General features: G+C 41.3%; 2 protein-coding genes across 2 annotated transcripts; both read left to right on the top strand.

Moving 5' to 3' along the window:
* Window positions 1-2,101: 2,101 nt before the first annotated feature.
* On the top strand, window positions 2,102-18,097 carry AK88_05130 (uncharacterized protein; the record flags this gene model as incomplete). Its single annotated transcript, XM_012482732.1, has 1 exon — window positions 2,102-18,097. The coding sequence occupies one exon, from the start codon at window positions 2,102-2,104 to the stop codon at window positions 18,095-18,097; it is 15,996 nt and encodes a 5,331-aa protein (XP_012338155.1).
* Window positions 18,098-19,148: 1,051 nt separating this feature from the next.
* AK88_05129 (uncharacterized protein) lies at window positions 19,149-20,855 on the top strand (the record flags this gene model as incomplete). Its single annotated transcript, XM_012482731.1, has 1 exon — window positions 19,149-20,855. One exon carries the CDS (start codon window positions 19,149-19,151, stop codon window positions 20,853-20,855), a length of 1,707 nt encoding a protein of 568 aa, XP_012338154.1.
* Window positions 20,856-20,939: the final 84 nt, after the last annotated feature.

The raw sequence follows: 20,939 nt of genomic DNA, 5'->3' as shown, positions 1-20,939 counted from the left end.
GTGTATTAGTGCTACTGTTGCGAATCCTTTGTAATTGTTGCCATGTAGCTTAAGTAATTATATATATATGTATTTTTAAGTGTTTACGTGGGTATATATCCATTCTGTTTCCAATGTTCTCAAGTGTGATTACGAATATGGTTATGATTTTTTTATTTTTTCCAATTAATGTTTTTTAAAGTTAAAAAACTTCCTTATTTTATCAATTTATTAACGTTAGATTAAATTATTTTTTTTTATCTTTCGATATGTTTTATTTGATAATAAAACTATCAGCTACCTATATTAAGTGAACAAAAAAAGACAGAAAGCAAAAAAATGGAAAGCATGGACTGTTTTTATATGGTAAATTTTCCAATGTGATTGAATATGGATGGGGAAATTTAAATTCACGGATGAAAGGCATATCATGTTGGAGCAAACTGATTCGTGCATATCGCGTCATCTTTATACCTCATATCGCTTTGTCTATTTCCTGATAGAACAGCTTTGCCATCGTAACCGGCATGTATTTCATGTGAACATGTAAGAAAGATGATGAAGGGTACCTTTCGTATTTGCACGCATATCGAATAATGCTTTTGTCTGATGGGTTTTTTTTACGAAGCCCTATTTTTATGGGTATGCAATGCGCCTCCTCCGTTGAAAAGCGTTGTTTATCGCGTTTTACTCCATTAGATTTAAGCTTCCCATTTGTATGAATTCTTTAGAATGGAAAAATGGAGTTAAAATAAGGGGTCATATTAGTCCCTTTACGAACACTATTTACTCGGTCTTTTCTCATATTAGCAAGAAGGATGTACGAGAACATGTTGGAAAGTGTGGGGACAACGGTTGCTTTCGAAAGAGAAACCCAAAGTTGTAGTAACATACAAAGCGCAGAATGTGTGACCTGTTCATGTAAAAATAAAAGAAACAGCTAAAATTTGAAGTTATAAAAAAAAAAAAAAAAAATTACGCTTACAAATGCACAGAATGTATGACTCGTTCATGTAAAAAAAAAGAAAAAACGGTCACTTTTCCTTATTTAACCTTAACTGTTCGTAGCTTTTTTTTTTTTTTTTTCCAAGTTTTACACTGTTTATAAAGTAATAATTGTTTGATGACTACACCGCAGAAAGGACGTAGGATAGGGAAGGACAAAAAAACACTGAGTATATGTTTGCGGGGTTGTGTCTGCCTTTGTTCGCACGTTCCCTTTTTGCATGTTTATGTGTGCCCCCATGTGTTTGTACGTACATGCCCATAAGTGTTGCGACAAAAGGAGTCCAACCTGGCTTTCCTTATGTGTAACGTAACAGCGGAAAAGCAGGAATTGTTGTACAGCATATTGCGCAAGCATTTTATATGCGGTAAAAATGTAAAAAGGGAACGTGCTTGAAAATGCAAATGTACACATGAATATAGCGCATAAACCAAGGAACACCAATTCATCACACCACTTTTTTTTTTTTTAGTGCAAAGGATTTTTAATTGTAAACAAAAGGCTTTTCTTTCATTCCTGTTGCACATATGTGTTTGTACACGTACATGCATATTCATATACACGTGGCACATGTGAAAGAACTTTTTCCAAATAGCATCAAAAGAAAATTGGCATTAATCGATTAAGTGCCCTTCACTGTGTACACTTTATTTCATGTAATTATTATGACCAAATAATCATTTTTTTTTTTTTTTTTTTGTTTTGTGAGGCTCTTATGCATATTTACAATGAGGAGTTTAGCAGAACTGTGATATGTTTTCGAAAATATATATATCCCTGAAGGGAGGAGATATATTATACAAATGTGATTTTATCAGCCTAGCTCCTAGGAGAATAATATTACAAACTGAAAAAAAATATATAAATATAATATAATAATATAAGAAACGAAGCAGAAGCTTACGTTAAAGTTTACAAATAATTGTAAACAATGAGGTATGCAAAGCGACGATTGCTTTTCTCCCCGTGTGTTACCCCTTCATCATTCAATATAAAGGGGATACTCACGGCCTGTAAAAGTAAAACGTTTTCCAAACGAGTGGTAAACGGGAGTAGAAGCAGCAGAAGAGAAAGGGGAGGAATGGACCCAAGGTAGAGGCTCTACAAGAGATAAAAATGTTGGAATCATTAGTTGAAAAGCTACTGAATAAATTCCTCGCGCCTTATGTCGAGGGGATTGAGAGGAACCTCCACTTGGGGGTATGGTCAGGCAACATAGTTCTAGAGAACCTGAAACTTAAGCCGCAAATAACCGAAATCTTAGATCTATCGTTTAAAATAATCCATGGTAACATAGGTAGAATAAATATACAAATTCCATGGAGTAAGTTAGGGAAGAGTCCTGTGTGTGTGCTCATTAAAAATGTGCACATATATATAAAACCAAGAAGCTACAAAAAAAGCGAAGATGTAATCATCGAAGAGTTGAGAAAAGCCAAAATGCACAGACTGGAACTATTGGAGGAAGAAATTTCCCTGATTAAACAACAGAAAAATAAGGAAAAGTCAACAGAAAAGTCCACACTTATATTTAAATTGTTAAATAAAATTATTAACAATATCCATGTAGACATTCAGGACATTTTAATTCATTTTGAAGACCCTGAAAAGAATTTTTCCATCGGATTTATTCTCAAGTCAGCCTCCGTTAAGAATTGTCTTGTGAAGGAGGAAAACCCGGCGGAGGCTGTCAGTTCCGGTGCAAATGCGGGTGCAAATTCGAGTGAGGAAAATAAGAAGTTAAATCACATGATCGAGTTCAAGGGGCTGTGTATTTACAGCAACAGTAATATAAGGAAAAAGCGCAGGAGGAGGAAGAGAGAAAAGGGGAAAACAGGACGCGAAAGCGACCAAAATATCTCTGAGGGGCCCCCAAAGCGGCAGGTCACCAGCGCCTCGTCCGAGTCGTTAACAAGGGGCGACCCTGATAAGGACGAACGGGAAGACCTGAAGATTAGGTCATCTCTGTCCGACGATGAAGATGAAGAAAATGATGCGAGTGGCAGAGTAGACAATTTGGACCGTTCATCCAAGGAGAAGAACGACTTGTCTATTAGTTACGACAAGAAGGAGGAGCTGACGCTCGAGTCCAAGCTAGGGAATACCGAAGGAGAAGAAGATCAGAATGGTGATAGTAAGGACAACTACTTGAAAAGAACTCTAACCCAAATTAGCAACTTTTTAAAAGATGACGACAGCAAAATTTTAAACTACTATAATTTTGAGTATCTGATAAAGCCGTTCGATTTGGTGTTGCCAGTGGAGCAGTCCAGCAACAAAAAGGAGCTGAAGGCTAAGTTAGAAATAGGGGAAAAATGGGAAGGAATTACGCTAACCAGGACACAAATTACAAAAATTATCGAAATAATGAATGAAGCCAATAAGTCCAGGAATCAGACGAACAAATTGTTACTAAAGTATGCCTGTACAGTCAAGCTAGACATAGAATCGCTGCGAAATGAAACCAAAAACGAATTTATGAATTTGTACAATAAAGTTCTTGCAGAGAAGTACAACATATCAACCACTGAGTTGACCTCCCAGGAGATGGAACGGTTGCAAATTTTGTATGATGTAGTTGGGGTACGGCATCTAGCCAAATGGAGATTGCAATGTAAAAATACGTTGGAAAAAATAATTGAAGAAAAAAATTTGAAAAAAAAATATCTGTACGACTCTATATATAAGCAACAGTCCTGGTGGTCCTGGGTCACTGGTAATAAGAAGGACATTGAAAAGAAGGTGCAGAGTATTTTAAATAGTGAGCAAGACATTATAAATGAGAAGGAGTTGTACATTTTGCAGGAAGCTATGACGAACGAGGATAATTACGATGTGGTCCTTCCAACCAAATATGATTTTCAATTCAAATTGGCAAATTTTTCTATCAACGTGTATGATGATTGTAAGAAGAGGAGAAGAAGACGGGTGTTGCTTGAGCCAGGGGAATTAGTAGAAAAGGGAAAAATTAACTCAAATGAGTACCCTATTGGTGGAAGCGCAACTGATGGTAGACTAACAGAAGGAACTTCCAATCCGATGAGCAACCCACTGGGGGATGAAATATCCCTCAGTGGAAGTGAAGACACCCTGATGAATAACTCCCCAGCTATGAGTCCGGCCAACAGTAACTATATCAAGAAGGGGATCAGATATGAAGAAATTAATATACTGTCGATAAATTTTTACCAAATATATTCTTCGCTGGCGTTACAGTCCGTGGTGGATCACAATGACAATGATAATTTCCAATGGAAGTTCATAATCGAGTTACAAAATTTCGTAGCAAAGCATAAGAATAAAATTTTTATGGAGTTCAGAACGAACAAGAATTTATTCCCCAACAATGCTAGCAGTACAGGAAATAGCCTTTACCAGAATGCAATTTATTATTCTTTGTTACATAGCCAAAGTGTGTGTGCCTATGTAGAGATAAATCACTTAGTGACTGACAAGGGGAACACCCTATCCTCTCTGTTAAGGTTGAATCCGCTGGAGCTGTATGTGTCTCCTTTACTTATTAAGAATATCCTGTCCTTTGCCTTTCCGCTAATAGATATTGTTAATAAGAAGCACAAGTCTGTTTTTCGAAAGTGCAAGGGGAAAGGCTCTGCTGTGGGCGACGGTGCGGCGGAGGCACCCCTGAAAAAGGTTTCACTGAAAGAGGCTTCCCTGCCAGATGCGCTTCCCAGTGAAGAGCTCCCAGGAAAGCCTCCCCCCGGAGAGACTCCTAGGAGTGCCGCGGGGGATGATCAGGCGGACACTTCGGAGGATGACGAAGAAGACGACGAGGCGCTGCAGCACATCAAGAAGATGGAGCAGACGGAATTGATAGAGGGGTTGAAAGAGAAAGGAGAAAACGTATACAACAGGGCAGTCCAGCATTTGCCGGAGCTGTTCGAATTTTACATTCATATATGTGGTCCAATATTACACTTTGATAATTTAACCAACGGCATTGTCGAATTGCACTTGGGTAATTTGATAGCCAAAACGGAGTTCCCCTGTACCTGCCACAAATTTAACTTAATTTTTGAATTCAACGAAACCCAGATAACGTGTTTGAAGGCGTGTCTGCAGGGAGGTGGGGGCACGTGTAAGGGTAAAAATGACGTGGATGTGAGACATGCTGAGGTGGACTTGGTTAGTGAATTGCCCTCCATCAAAGACGACAATACACCAAATATACAGGAGGCACAAGAGGGGGAGGGGGGGGAGATCCCCCCCATGGAGGAAACCCATTTGAAGGACAGCTACTGCGACCGCATAAAGGAAAAGACACAGAAGAGTGAAAAGTTTTACATACTGCAGCCCATTCCTGTAAAGGTGTACGTGGAATACGACTTGAAAATTTTGAAGACGAACATTATTTTGGACGGCATTTTTTTCCAAATAAATCCAGACGCAGTAAGCATCATATTGGCTGTGCCGACATCCATTACGAGGTATTTAACTCGGTTCTACTCAAAAAATAAAAAAGAAAAAGATTTGCTCAAAGGTAGGAAGAAGACTTCAGTGGAAAAGAAGACAGTTTCTTCTTCCAAGGGGGAAGAAAATATTTGCTTGAAGATTCCTTCCGCTGATGGAGCTTCGAAGGAGGGTAACCTGGTCAGTGTCCATGCTCCGAATGACGATGAGTCTAAGGCCAACCTGACTGATGCGAACCAAATTAACAAACCGGAGGAAGAATCCTTTCTCTATGACATCGACTTTTTAATTAAGAATTCAGCGTTTTCCATTAAAAATGGGAAAAATAGAGAGGTGCTCAAGTACGAGGCCTGTGGAATATCATACAAGAATTACCTGCAGAAAAAAAGGAAAATTGTGAAGGTTGAAATAGAGCAGTTGTGGATTTGTGACCCAAGTAATAGGCAGCCAATTTTTTTTACTTTAACGAAGAATGTGAATTCGAAGGATATATTTCTCTTCCGGTCGTTGTCGACTTATTTGGAGGAGAAACACAACGCGATGGTTAATGGGGGCTACGCTCAAGGGGGGGCGGTACTACCAGCACCGTCGCCACCACAGCCACCACCAGGAGGAGAAGGGCACGGCACCAATTTGGGGACCCCGTCCAGTGAAGATGCAAGCAGCGATAAGCTTGATAGAAGCTGCAGGGGGGGTAATAGCGTGAGTAGAGATGCCAGCAATGAAAATAACAGCTCGAGGGGCATAGATCGATTTCAATCGGCTCAAAGGATAGAGGAATTTATGGAGAGTGATTTTCTGAGGGAAGCGAAGGAGTGCCCCCCCAATAATGAGCTGGATAAAAGTGGGCAGGTGAGCAGACATTCGAACGGAAGTAGCCCTAACGAAGCGGGAGCGGCGTTGAAAGTTGGTCACGCGGTGGACGAGGAGGAACGCGATGATGGAGACGATGACGGCGACGGCGACGACGACGACTTCATGGACGCCATCGAAGAGAAGCAGCTGTCCATAAACCTGCAAATTCTGCAGGAACAAAACGAAATCAACAGGGCCAGAACGCACGTGAATTTGATCATCAGTGACATCGAGCTCCACTGGAAGTACAAAACGATCAAGCAGATATTCAAAACGATGAAGGAATATAAGAAAAAGCTGCAGTATGGGATTGAGAAGGACATGAAGTATATCAAGAATAAGTTAAAGAATGAGGAGGAGTTAAAAAATTATAAGATGTTCATTTCGGAACACACCTTGAGGAGTGTGCAGCAGACCCTAAATAATGTAAAAAATTCTTTGAACATTTTAGACATAGAGTCTGCTAGGAAGAACAATGAGGAGGAGTTGAAGGAGGAGGAAAGCCCTGTTGTAGGGGACAGCACACATGCAGGAAGCGCTGAGATGGGGCAAGCTCCAGTAGACCCCAAGGAGGTGAACCTCCTGGAACCATTGGACAAAGGTGAGCATATAGTTGGAAGGAGTACACAAAGCGATGACGGACAAAGTGGTGACCATGTCGATGGAGATGGCGAGGGGGATATCCTTAGCAATGGGTTGAATAAGACCTTACCGAAATTATACGGGCAGAAGAACTCCTACGTAAAGTACTTCTTCAATTGTTACATCAAGAGTGCTTCCCTAGCCTTCTGGCAAAAGAGGAAGATTTTCTCAAAAATTCAAGTAAGCAGCATATATTACGAAAATAAGGTGTACTTAAATTTTGACCAGAAAATGTTCGTAAATATTGAGAAGGGCATCATATCGATGAATAGCAAAAATATCATTTCGAACAATATAAATGATTACACATATGATTTGTTCATTTCGAGGAAGAGCAAAAGGTTTGGTGCCACCGATTTGGAGCAGATGAAATCCAGTGAGGATAGCAAAGGGGAAAATGTGAAGGTGATGTCAGAGAGACGAAACAGTAGAGATATTTTAAACTACATCAGTGTGGATAATTTATCTGAGGAAATTAAGAAAAAAAAAAAAAAATCGAGCAAACAGAAAAGGCAAGATTTATTTGTTGGAAAAATTAAGGTATACAACGACAAGAGGAATTATAACATATGTTTGCTCTGCGATATATCCAGCATATACTACATTTTTTATTTACGCGATTTGAAATTATTTCTGGAGTATCTAGATGATGGTATTTTGAATGTGTTTATAAGTAAATCGTATAAGAAGGTGGTACAGGTAGCTCAGGCGAAGTATTTTCTCTTCCACTGCACCATCTTGGATCCTGTTGTTATTATTCCGGAGGATAAAAATATAATATATAATTATCGTGGGGAGGTTAAGAATGTGTCTAAGTGCTCCAAGGGAAGCAGCACCATCAATGGGGGTGGAAATGGTAATCGAGGGGGGAACTCTATCCCTTACATCGAATCGTATTTGAAATTCCATTTGGGCACTTTAAAATTTAAGAATTCGTATACGATAAATTACACCCAAGAGATCGTCGAAAATCAACGAAGTGCGCTACGCGAGAGGAGAAAGAGGAAAAGGCAAGCAAGACAGGCAAGAGGAGCAATCCAAGGAAGAGCTACGCCAAGGAAGCGTCAAATGGATGTCCATTGCAGTGATATAGGCGGTAGCTCGACCCCAGATGAGGCAACAGAAAATGAAGAATTGGAAAAAAATAAAAAGACATCAGCCGTTGGGGGGAAATACGATTTTACGCTCTATGTCGATTTGTTAGACGTGGAAAGTCGCGCCTGTGAAAATGGGGGCAGTACCAACGTAGAAGGGAACATTCTACAAAAAGTGAACATTGGACTATGCTTAGTCAGCAGCAAGGATGGTATTTTCATTTACCTGAATGGGAACAATTTTTGCTTGGATTTGACTGTATTTCAATTGGCCTTTTTGTTAGATATTATTAATGAGAATTTTTGCTACAAGGGTTACTTCCCTATGTGCTTCATTTGTGATAGGGGCGTAAACATAGACAGCATGTTGAACGCGGAGTGGTTCCGTAAGGGCAACATCAATTTGGGGAACCTGGGCGTTCGCCGCGGGGGGGAAGCGGTGACACAGGCTAATGCCGCCAACGAGGCGAAAGAGATGAACGAGGAAAATGATTTGAGTAGCCCCCTGGGGCCGCCAAACCCCGTCCAGAGTGAACCCGTGAAGAAGAACGGGATGAAGTTATACTTGTACATAAACCTGGAGAGTCTAAAGATTAAAACCTCCTTTGACGAAAATACCCCAGTAGCCATAATAACGTTCCAAAATATAAGTATGTCATTCCACCTAGTTCTTCTAGATTTTTACTATATATATTTTTTCGACCTGTATAGTAACTCCCTCTACATTGATGATGTGAGAAAGAACTCCATCAACTACTACAAGAGAGTGGCGTATTGCTGCATCGAGAACGAAGCAAGAAGGGTGAAGAGGAAGAGGGCAGACAAGTATTATGAGGAAAAAATGAGGGAGAATTATGTGAGGGAAAATACCGAGGCCAAAATGTCTCTAATTAAAAATATGAGCGCATCGGTGAATAGTAACTCTTGCGTTTCGAACCTAGACGAGGAGAACAACATGAGCAGCAGCGCTGCGATGGGAAGCAGCCCGGTGGTTGGAAGTAACTCTGTGGTGGGAAGCAGCCACCCCACGGGAGATCGCTGCGCACCTCCCCCCGCAGCTTCGAAGGACTACAAAGCACTGCTCCGGTACATGTTCGAGAGTAATGTATTTCTGAGCGAGGCAAAAAAGAAGAAAAGGCAAAAGGGCATAAAGATAAGAATCAATTCCTTTATAGAAGATATCATCCTAAGCATAGAATTGGATGATGCATACATCTGCTGCTTTTTTGTCATTTTTTTGGATATATATAAATTCCTATCTACCGGTTTTAATTTGAGCACACTGCATCTTTATCCAAAGCCATCTCCCTACATCGTTTCGGCGAAGGATCCAGGAAGGAAGAAAAGGGGGAAGAAAGTTGCGGGGGGCCATGACCGTTCCCACCAGAATGATGTTGCTAATGTAGGAGGGAACAAAGATAATTTGAAAGAGGATAAGAAGGAAGCGAAGGGGAATGGGACGAATACGAAAAGGTATGGTGTGGAGAATATTAGGATAGAGGAAAATGTTTTTAAATCGGAGGCGAAAAGTGAAGCAGAGACAGGTGGACGCCATGGAAAGCAAGAGAAGGTTACCCCAGTAGGGGGAAAAGAGGAAGACGAAGGAAAAGGTCACAATATTAGGGATGGGGAGAAGAATATATCGAGAGGAAGCAGCATTAATACTAGTCGATACAGATTTATCAGAGAGCGGATGGGGAATGAGAAAAATCAAACCATAACAAATATAAATGAAATTCTAAAGTTGGATAATAAGCCTATTCACATAAGCTTCAAAGTGAACAATGGAAATTTTATTATCTTTACGAATCTAGAGAATGTGGCTCATCCGATTTTGTTGTGGTCGAATAACTTCGTCTTTTCCTTCTCTCTGTTAAACAAGTGCATAATGTTTAGGAAAATTTACGCTATAAATAGTAAAATAAAGCGCATTAATTATGTCAGTAATTTTTCTAGCGATTTGAGTAGAAACAGGAAAAGGGTGAGTGGTGTGCGGGGAGGAGACCCCAAGGATGTGTCTAACCCACTGCACAATTATCATAAGAAAAAAATTTTACTGTGTGATAATTTAAATGTTAAGGGGGAAGCGATATACGAGTCAGTGGACACGAAGAAGGAAAATTATATTTTAAAAACGAATATGAAGGGGAAGGAGTACCCGGAGTTTATCTCCGTTTTTGATTTGGATATTCACATTGGGAATTTTGACATACGACTGTCGAATGACGATGTGGAAATTTTGCTTAGGGCCTCGTCGACCCTGTTTGGCGATGTGCCCAGCTCTTACACGAAAATCGTCGTTGGTGCGGTAATCCCACCGGTCACGTTTATTCACACCAAGATAAAGAACAAATTTATGAGGAATAACATTTATTTTGTGATGAAGGAGGTGTTGGATGGCCAAGCAGAAGGGGCAGGTGCAGAAGATGATGTAACTGGGAAAAGCGCGCGAGATGGAGACGAGAGCCGCGCGCAGGAGCTGCAGATAACGAACATAAATAAGCTGAAGGCGGGGAAGAGGAGAAAAAAAGGGAGAGCGGCCGTGGTGGCTGACGTTAGCAATGAGGGGGAAACTGTGAAGCGGGAAGGAGACACCGCATCGGAGGAGAAGAGTCTCGTTATGACGAGAAAGCAGAAAAGTGAGTTAGACCTATCCGAGTCGAGCAACAACGTGATTGAATCATTTTCGTACAACGCTCTGTCTGAAATTTCAGCGGACTCCAATTTGACGACACACTCAGACTCTTCCTCCACGGAGTCGTACACAACGAGTAGAGTATTCTCCAGTAAATGTGCAGCGAATAATGAGTCGGAGTCTGATTTGGCTAGCGGTAATGAACAGGTGAAATCATATCGAGACATTAAAATAGTAATAAAGCTACACAATGTGAAGTGTACGTTCATTGACGACATAAGAAATTCAATCGTGCCAATAATCAGGACGATCATGAGTATGAGCATTTGTTTGAATTTTTATTCAGATGAATGTTCGTACAATATAAATGATTTGAATTCAAAGGTAGAGTATTTTAACAACTGCATTGGAGATTGGGAACCCTTTTTGGAGAAGTGTAACATTTCGTTAGACATTCACAAGATACTACCGACTGATGCGATGAGTGAAGACACAGAGTCTAACAAATCTCCAATCAGCATAATTAAAATAAATAGTGTTAACGCTTTATGGTTTAATATAACTCCACAGTTAGTTAATCTGCTATTCTTGTTCCTTCCTGTATTTACGGAGAAGGTACTTAAGGGTCTGAACAAAGAGGAAAACAATCGATGCATGCCGAGCAACGCGTTAGAGAAGGAAGAAACCAAAGGGTCCCATTTTTCCCTTTTTCACAATAATTGTGAAAGCATTTCTGCTGAGCTAGATGAGAAAAAACTTAGCATTAAGAGCAAGAGCATTTATGAAGATTGCTCGTCTGTTTTTGAATCTGTTCCTGGTGACATCGATTCGAGCAAGGAGAATGATTTTCATTTGGATGATTTCTTGAACAGAGAGGAAAATCGACACAGTTGCGATTGCCTGAGGGACAATTCCGTTGTTTATTATGTTAACTTGACGAGCGATTTTTTTTACGCCTTCGTGATGCCTGAGAGTACCGTGGAAGAGGTGAAGAAGAAGCGCCTCTGTGTGGATGGCAAGGGGAGAAGTTACCGAAGTGTACACGAAGGGGGCACTCCTACGGGTGTGGGGCAGAAGCAGAAAAAGGGAAGGACAAACCTTGCTGGGGCATTCTCCAAGATGGCATTGCACACCACGATGGGCAGTGGAAGCACGGGTGATAAAGTGAAAAAGGATAATTATCACAGTGAAGGAAGCGACGGTGACGATTCGGAGACGGATTGTGATGCGGAGAAGAGTGCCCCCGAGTTGTATGCCAAAATTGTAACCACGAACGAGTTGGTTTCCCTAGATCGATTGCTTGTCAACGAGATAGCGAACAACTCCTTGATTGAGAAGAAGTACCTGTACCTGTACCTCATCCCGATTCCTCCCTCAAACGTGGTGAACGTTATACATGATATGTTTTCCCATGTGAGCAAAAGAGACATAGTGCTGGATTTGATGATCACGAAGAATCCGAAGAAGACCATTGAGAATTTGTTGTTGCACAGCCAAAGGAGAGTGGACGGAAAGAAGGCAAGAACAAGTGGGGGCAGCACCGCCAAGGGGAAGGGAAAAAGTTACGACAATAACAAGTATAACGCAAACACGGTTAGCGATGACAGGGATAAGGCAGGAAAAACTATCGAGGGCACCGATGTGGGGGCGGACGAAATGAAGCAGTTTGGTCAGGATGAGGGCGCCTCAGCACATTTGAGAAATGACGATGTGTTCGCTTCGAATGATGATTTGTCCCTGGATGGGGAACGGCAAGAGGAAGAACTCCTCGACCATGAGGAGGTTAGTTCCAAAGGGTACAGTGAGGATGAGCTGGAGGATGATGAACACTCGGTGGAAAGCACCAGTAGCTCCAGTGAAAACCACTACTTTAGGTACAGCCAAAGGAGGAAAGAGATGATGGGAAACTCCATTTTTGCCTCGAACAAATTCGTAGGTCCATTTTTGAAGCACTGCGAATGTGTCATTATAAACTTGATCAAGAACAGCTGCACGACTCTAACCACATCCCTGAAGAGCAACAACGTGATTCACATGATGAAGCCGCTGGACTATATTTTTGATGAGGCCAATAACAGCGGCATCCCCCAGCAGGGTGACACAAGCGCAGGGGTCCGCGGAAGGGACGACGCAGCGCTGAACAAGTCAAGCGTGGACAAGCCAATCATGGACAGGCGAAGCAAATTGGAAATTTTGAACGAAGAGATGGACAAGCAGACCAATCTATCCCGCAAGTATCGACTGAAGAATAATTATCTTCCGCTAACCTCACTCGCGGAGACAGTGTGTGAAATAATATCTCCTATGCCAAATTACAAAATATTGTTCATGTCCTCAACGGTTCGGATTGTAAACAAGTGTGGCATTCCTCTGGAGTTTTGTTTCTTCGATGGAACGAGAAACCCCATCTTGCTGACGTCTCTAGAGAATAGGACCATACCAATTAGCACGCTCTACCCTAACCACAGCGACTCGTTTAAAAATTATAAGGTGTCTAACAGTTTGAATATAAATCCTGATATTAAGTTGCGTCAGAAGAATAATAACATGAGTTTCACGGTCATTCTGAACCATGAGTATTTGCTGTCCACCCCCGAGTGTGCATTTTGTGGCCCATCGCATGTGTACCTGTCCTTCAAGCCGATAAATTTGGTAAGTGAGGAGAACGCATACTATGAAGTGATCAGTTCCAAGGGGAAAGGAGAGATTTCTAGAGGTAGAGGTATTAAAGAAGGCACCTCCTCTGCTGGAGGCATACAAGGTTTGAATAAGAAGAATCAGTTGGATAGCTCCAAAGCGGAAGGACATACTTCCCCAGGGTGGGGGGAGATTTATATGCCCGATGGGTCATCATCTCCCAAGAATGGGGCAAACGAACTGATGGACACTTCCTCCATCAGTAGCGAAAAGGGATGGTCCGACATTTTCAGCTCTGACATTAACCAAGGGACATACGTCAAGAAGTGCAAAATTAAGGATAGTAATAATTACCTTTATTTTATAGTTAAAATTGAGAATAAAATAAGTGCCCTACCTGCAGAGAAAAATTTAAAAATTATTACAATATATCCCCATGTGAGTGTAGTGAACGCCATTCCTGCTTTGGTGGACATAATAATTACATCAGAGATTTCAGACGAGAAACAAAACGATTACGTGTATGAGGAAAAGGGGAAGATCGAGGTTTTAAAAAGCAAAAAGGTAAAGTTGTTGAGGCAATGTGAAGAGATAAATGCATACCTGAGCAAACTCACGTCGGTCAAAAACGTCAATTCTGGCAGTAGTTCTGCAGGCGCCACAACTGCTACGGTGGGTGGTGGATCGAGCAGTGGCTATGCGCATGAATATTATTTGGGGAAGGGGGCACAGAACAACGAACGGGTGTACATACAAGAGTTGAAGCGGTTGGAAAAGGAAATAAGTAACATCGATGAGGAAATAAAAGTGAAGAAAAAGGAGCTGTCTTCCTGCACTTCCAATAAAAGTTATGTGAACAAGCGATTGAATCCATTTTCCATTTTTTACATTTATGAAATTAAAAAGTATAGTTGTCTGAATATGAAAATGAAAATTGGAAATTCTCAATGTGAGTGGTCTGACAAGCTATACTTGTTGGAGGATGACGAAGAGTCTGTTATGAGATTTTCCTTAAATTTTAAACGGTTCGCTTCTGTAGAAGTGGAGTTAATAAAAAACTTCAGTGGGTATTTCAATTCGTTAAGTAGCATATTGGGTAATAAACAGCTGTACATTTTTTCTCTACCTCGATGTTTTATTGACAGAACGGGTTTGGGCATCAAGGCCATCAATTCAAATAAGTACTACCCCATTATTAACGGCATAACTTTGTTAGGATATAATTCACAAATAGATTTGTTGTTACCACATAAGATGTACCACAATGAATTTTTAAGGTCGTGCCGAAATGGGGTTCGAAGTTATGAAGTAGGGGGGGAAGAGACATTTAACGACTACAGTGATATTTTCAACGATTTTAATTATCCTTGTCCAGTTGACAACTCGCTGATATTGTTCAAGGCGACGTTGCCCCCCATCGGCAGCTACACCGAGACGAGCGTGGTGTGTAAGAATTTCTTTTACACCTTTTGTCTGAACACGGAAAAGATTAAGACCACGAATATACCCTACATCATTAGCAGAATAATTACTGTGGTGCCTCAATTTATCATTAGCAATAAGCTGAACCACCCGATCCTGGTGAAGCAGTTTCAGACTGATAAGATTCAGGGGGTTCGGCAAAATGACACCTCTCCGTTGTACTTCCCGAAGAAGCAGAATATTTTGCTCTTCCGGTTTAGGGCGCTGGAGGGGGTGAAGGAGGACGAGGGAGGCGATGATGATGGAGTTGACGTTAACAGTGGAGCTGGCTGTGGTGATGGCCATGGTAATAAGAAGAGGGAGGACTACGTGCCCCTCCCAGCCAAGCAATACAAGATAAGCAAGAACCCATTTTGGTCGTCGGTTATATTCCCGAGTGAAAACTTCGTGGGAACCAACTACATGGTAGTCAGCAACAGTTCTGTGAAGGAGGAGAAATCGGAAGTGTACGTAATTACTTGCATCCCTGACATGGGCACGAAAAATATTATAATAGAAAGGTTAGATAATAATATGAATAAAGGGTTTATTGCCTACAATTGTTCTAGCTTAGCAAGGTATTTGAAAATACGAACCTTCCACGATGATACGAAACACCTCAAAATGGATGAAGAAGAAAATTATAAACTTGAAAAAAATATGTTTCTAAAAAACTTCCTAAGCACAGCTGACATGGAACATTATTTTAACATCGAGTATGACCAGTCTAGTTACCTCGGGTGGGTGAATCCGTTCATTTATGTTACACGAAATGTACAGATAGAGATCGTTCTGCACGACATGAAAACTATCCCAAGAACACCCTTTATATTAAAATTCGCTCAGTATAATTACGCGCAGAAATTATTCCAGGTTTATTATTATGACGTCATTTTTATCGTGTCCATAGAGTATATACAAGACCTGATAACGATTAAGTTGACCCACCGAATTAATATTTCTCGGGGAGTACCTCATGGTGGTGGAGGATATGTCGCTACCACCACCCCGTATGCTTATGACTCTTGTGAGGGTAGAAGACTTTCTAAAAATTCATTGGATATGCAGGATTACCACAAGATAGAACCCGCGGAGGGAGGGTACGAATTGAAGGACAAAAATGGTCAAGAAATGGGAGTTGCGAGAGGTTCCGTGGGGGGTAACTATATTCAAAAGAAGATGATGATTGGGCATAGCGAATATAATTATGTGAAGTCTCGTGCGGAGGAAGACTGTGGGGGAGAAGGAGAAGGAGGCGGAAGTGGGCACCAGGGTCATGTGAGCGGATATAGCAACTACTACTACTACGGCGCGGGTAAACGGGAGGAAGTCGTGAAGATGATCAGTAACACGTATAAAAATGTGCACGTAATTATTAATGTTACCCAAATAGGGGTAAGCATTATATCTAACATCCTGAAGGAGGAGGTTTTCTTTATTGAGTTGTCCAAGTTGTGTGCCCTTTTTTATATGAAGAACGAGGAAGAAGTTATTGACATAAAAATTACGGACGTGCAGGTGGATTGCCAGCTGGAATCCTGTGAGAAGTGTGTGCTTTTGGCGAACCGGGGCATAAGTACGAACAATGATAAAGGTGGTGGGGCAGCAGCCACATCAGGAGGGGCTTCTACAGGGAACAGCGAAAAAGAATTGAAGAGAATTAAAGATGCGTATGGTCATCACTCGCAGGGAAATCGTGCCAATGGGATTAGTGCTGGGGGAATAGGTAGAAAGGGCAGTTACGTGAGCGAGATGGATGAGCTATACGGGCGGAAGAATAGCAGCAGTGGTATTGGTAGTGAGGGTCGAGCCCATTTCTCAAACAACGATATAATAATGAGTAAGAGATCTAGTGAGAGCGGGCCAGGAATAATTGGCAAAGGCATGAACACAAATGACGAGAAAATATTTTTAAACATTTATGTGGAGAGATCTTTCATATCTCATAAGGACGTGATTTTTAAGAAGATACAGGTTTCTTTGGACGACGTGGAGATTGAAATGGACGCCGAAACGTTAAATGGAATTAACCTGCTCATAGCAGAGTACATTGAAGGGATAAGCATTGTGCAGAAGAAGAACCTGCTCTATGAGGAGATAGAAAAGTGGACCATTTTACCTGTCTATGTGAATTACAAGTCTCCAGATATCCCCTTAGCAATAAACATACAATACATGCAGATTGACAAATTCACTCTGATCGTCTGGTGCTCATTTCTACTGGACAAAATGCACATGATGAGTGATTTGTTGAGAATCGGTTTACGAATATTAATGGTTTCTGGAAAGTTAGAATTACTAGGAGCACCTGTAACTCTCAATCAGGAAATCTTTAACAACATCCGTGTTAGTTTGAAGTCTTTTTATGCTCTATTGAAAGATAAGTACAGTCATTCTATTTTGGCATGCCTAGGGTTCATAGTAGGATATAGCAGCCTAATTAACATACCGAAGATTCCCCTCGAAATTGGACGGAATACCATAGGGCTAGCTGTTTACGCTGTGGATAATGTAAGTGTGGGTATTGGAAGCTTCCTTTCTAATTTGACCTTTGATGCAGAATACATTAACAGGAGACAGAAGGAAAGGAACTTTAAAACAAATACGAACATGAAAGAAGGTCTCCTAAGTGCTGTGAAGAATATTGGGGAAGGTGTGCTAAGCTTATCTAACATTGTTACGAAACCAATTGAGGGTGCCCAGAAGGAAGGAGTTGGTGGGTTCTTCAAAGGGATAGGGAAAGGGGTAGCTGGATCATTGGTGAAGCCGCTAGATAAAGTAGGACAAGCCGTATCAGATGTTACAAGAGGTATAAAAGCTGAGGTGTCCAAACCGATCGGAGGACATAAGTACAAAATCAAGAGACATAGAAAGCCAAGAATGTTATGGGGAGAGTATGGGAAAATAAAAGAGTACAATTTGCATGAGGCTGAATTGAGAGAATGTCTAGGGTTGAAATTTTCAAAAAATATTATGAAATGTTTGACGATACATAAACAGGAGAATCATCCCCCTGCACATTATTCTTTGTTGCTATATCCGAAGGTTATTATTTATGCCAATTTGTATGCCAGTATGTTTTCTGGTAGTAAGAGTGGTGAATTTCTGGGGGACAAGAAGAGCGTCGGGGGGGGCGATATCGTCATTTGGTCGCTCAGGATTGAAGACATCTCTGAAATAAGGGCCTCGAGTCACGGGGTGATAATCCGTACAGGGAACTCCTCCAACAACCTCGTGTACAAAATTCCTTGCAACAATGCGCTTTTGATAAATAAGATTTACCGCGAGCTGCACAGCTCGAAGAGTTCCATCAATTCGACCATCATCCTGGGGGATGCACCTTCCTCACCGTGCGTGTAGCAGTTTGTGTGTCGCATTTTACATTTTCCATTTTGTACGCGCGCAGCACAGGATGGTTGGCGGTTTTTCTGCGCCAGCCTCCACTCTGCATCTGCAGCGCGCACCCCCATCATTCTTCCATACGCACTAAGAGTGAAACTTTTAACACGGAAATGTGAAAACTGATAAAAGAAAAAAAAAAAAAATTTTTTTTTCCCTAGCGGAAATGCCACGAACCTACAATATATATTTCTCCACAGGGGGGATAAAACCTTAACGGTGCTCTCACAGACTTTGGAGGTTAACGGAACGCAAAAAAAAAAAAAGGGACAACAAATCGAGTAAGAGGTGAAAAAGCAGTTGCGTAGAAAAATAAAAACGTTACATAAAAAATTGTTCAGTAGAGCGAAAACGAGTGAGAAGCAACAGTGGGGCGACCACCTCCTCGGGAGATCAATTTGGCCTGCTCCTTTTCTCTTTTGTTTTTTCCCCCCACTACAAGGGTATATATATCCATCTTTTTGTTAGCACGGTTTAGTTCGTAATAAATAATTTTACCGGGTTGGTGAGTGAAGGAGGCTTTGTCCCCTTTTTTAAACATTTTACTGATTTGATTTTTAAATGTAACAATTTTTTTTTTTTTTAATTTGGCACATCGCTCCGTGTGAGCCCCATGTTGTGGCGGCCCTTTTGACGACGCGATTAAGGGGCCTTTGCTTCCACTGAACGGTGGGAAGATGGGGTAAAGCTAGATATCACTTGCGTGTGCGGTGATACACTGGCTCAACGTGATCATCGCTTTGGATAACACTGTCAAATTGACTGCCCATCCCCGAGGGGTGCGGGAGAAGTGGAGAGTGGTGTAGATTGTTGGAGCAGTGGAAGAGGCGTGACAAACCTATTGGGGTGAAGGCAAGGGCACATGCCCGCTATATATGCACGTCAGAGATGGGGGTACAGAAAATATAGGCATAATTTTTTTCAGGCCCCATCATGAGCAGTCCCCCCATCCCTTTTGTTCTCTATTTTTTTTTTTTATATTTTTTTTGACGTCTCTTGGCTTTTGACCAGGATGGATATACCCGAAGGGAAGAAGCCAAGAGAGCGAGATGGAAAAAGTGAAAGGAGCAATTTGAGAAACATAGAAGAAGCGAAGAAAATACGGAACCAACAGAATGAAGCGAAATTGAAAAAGTTTTGTGGAAGTACCGATTTTGTGTTAGACGTACCGAACATTGACGAAAGGGTGAAATTTCTAAAGCATGAAGTAGACAATGAGATTTTAAATTTCAATTACACAACTATGATGTTAAATGAAAAGGTGGAGAGGTTAAATGATATAGAGAGGAATATACACATCCCTATGGAGACGCCTTTTTCATTTTCCTTTAATATGCAAAATAATGAGGATATAGGTAATTGGATAAAGGAGCAAAATGAGAATGAACACCGGAAGATTGGAAACGTTGAAGGGACGGATAGCCACATCAACCTAAATGATGAGGTGAAGCAGTTTTCTTCATCTGCTCCGATTGTCCATACATTTGACAAAGACGATTTGGAGTTTCTGAATAGGGTTGCTCCGCATTATATTAGAAGGGTTAGAAGTAGCCTACTGCACGGTGATGAGAGGCAGAGCAGGGATGTGAATCTAAAGGGAAAATTTTCCTCCATGGGAATGAACACACATGAGCAGGACGACAAGAGCCGTGAGTATGGTGTCTTGGTGAACAATGATAGCTCCTCTGAATTGATGATGAAATGTGGGAAAAGGAAAGTACCATATGAATACTATTTTCCACATCCTCTAAAGAAAGGCACAAAGGTGAAAAAAATTTACCCCCTTTTACCACACATTGCTGTGTGGAACAATAAATATGTACAAGGTATTATGGAGATTGGAAATTATAGTGATTACATGAGAAGTAGTGCAGGGGCAGATGCTAATAAGTTGCTGAGCAGCAAGGGGGCGAGTGCCACATTGAAGAGTGAGGCGAAGAAGGAAAAGAGCGGTATGCTCGGGTTGCTGCATTTGGTGGAGAAGACTCGCGACAAGCATCTGTACGGGTTGTATAAAGCGCACGACAAGGGTTGCGACGAGTATATGTTAAACAAGTTTCTGCGCAGGGATGGCACCGGTGCGGCTGTCACCAGTGCGCCTATGACCAGTGCTGATGGCGGTGCTCCCCTGCATGGGAACGTAGCAGACCAAGCGAGCGACACCCAGGGAGCGAAAAAACAAATCAGCCTAAGCAAATTTCTCATAAAAAAATACCTCTGTAAGTTAAAAATGAGGGAAAAGTTAAAAGGCAAATTGCCCAAGGGTGAAAACGTGACCTCCCCTGCACAGAGCCAGCAGCAACAGCAACAGCAGCAGGACGAAAAAGAAGAAAATTTTCCAAAGTCAAAAAATGAAAGAAACACATCTATTGAATCGACAAATCTGAGTAAGCGTGTGACGTTTAACGAAACAAATAAAAACGAATACGTGGGGAAAAAAGGAGAGCTAGGACAACATAGCCAGGCAGACGATACGGTCATGCAGAATGTGAGCTACTCGCAAAGTACCCCTCCTGATGATAATGTAGAGTGCTTCAAATATGTGCGTGATTATAAATCACCATCTTTTGCCATAAACCAAAATGACCCTCTGTCATACGTCATAGGGTTTAATAAGCATAACGTGGCTTTCATGTTTCCGACCGTGTCTCGAAAAATTATTTTTTCCAAAACGGGGCAACAAAAAAGGAAAAATTATATATTGATGCGGGAGCAGTAGATGCTATTTTTTACACGTGTGTACCGTTCGCGCTATTGCGGATGCCTTTTTTTTTTTTTTTTTTTTTTTTTTTTTTTTTTTTTT

Source organism: Plasmodium fragile (genome assembly GCF_000956335.1).
Source record: "Plasmodium fragile strain nilgiri unplaced genomic scaffold supercont1.96, whole genome shotgun sequence".
NCBI lineage: Eukaryota > Apicomplexa > Aconoidasida > Haemosporida > Plasmodiidae > Plasmodium > Plasmodium fragile.
This window is presented reverse-complemented; position numbering and strand designations above follow the sequence as displayed.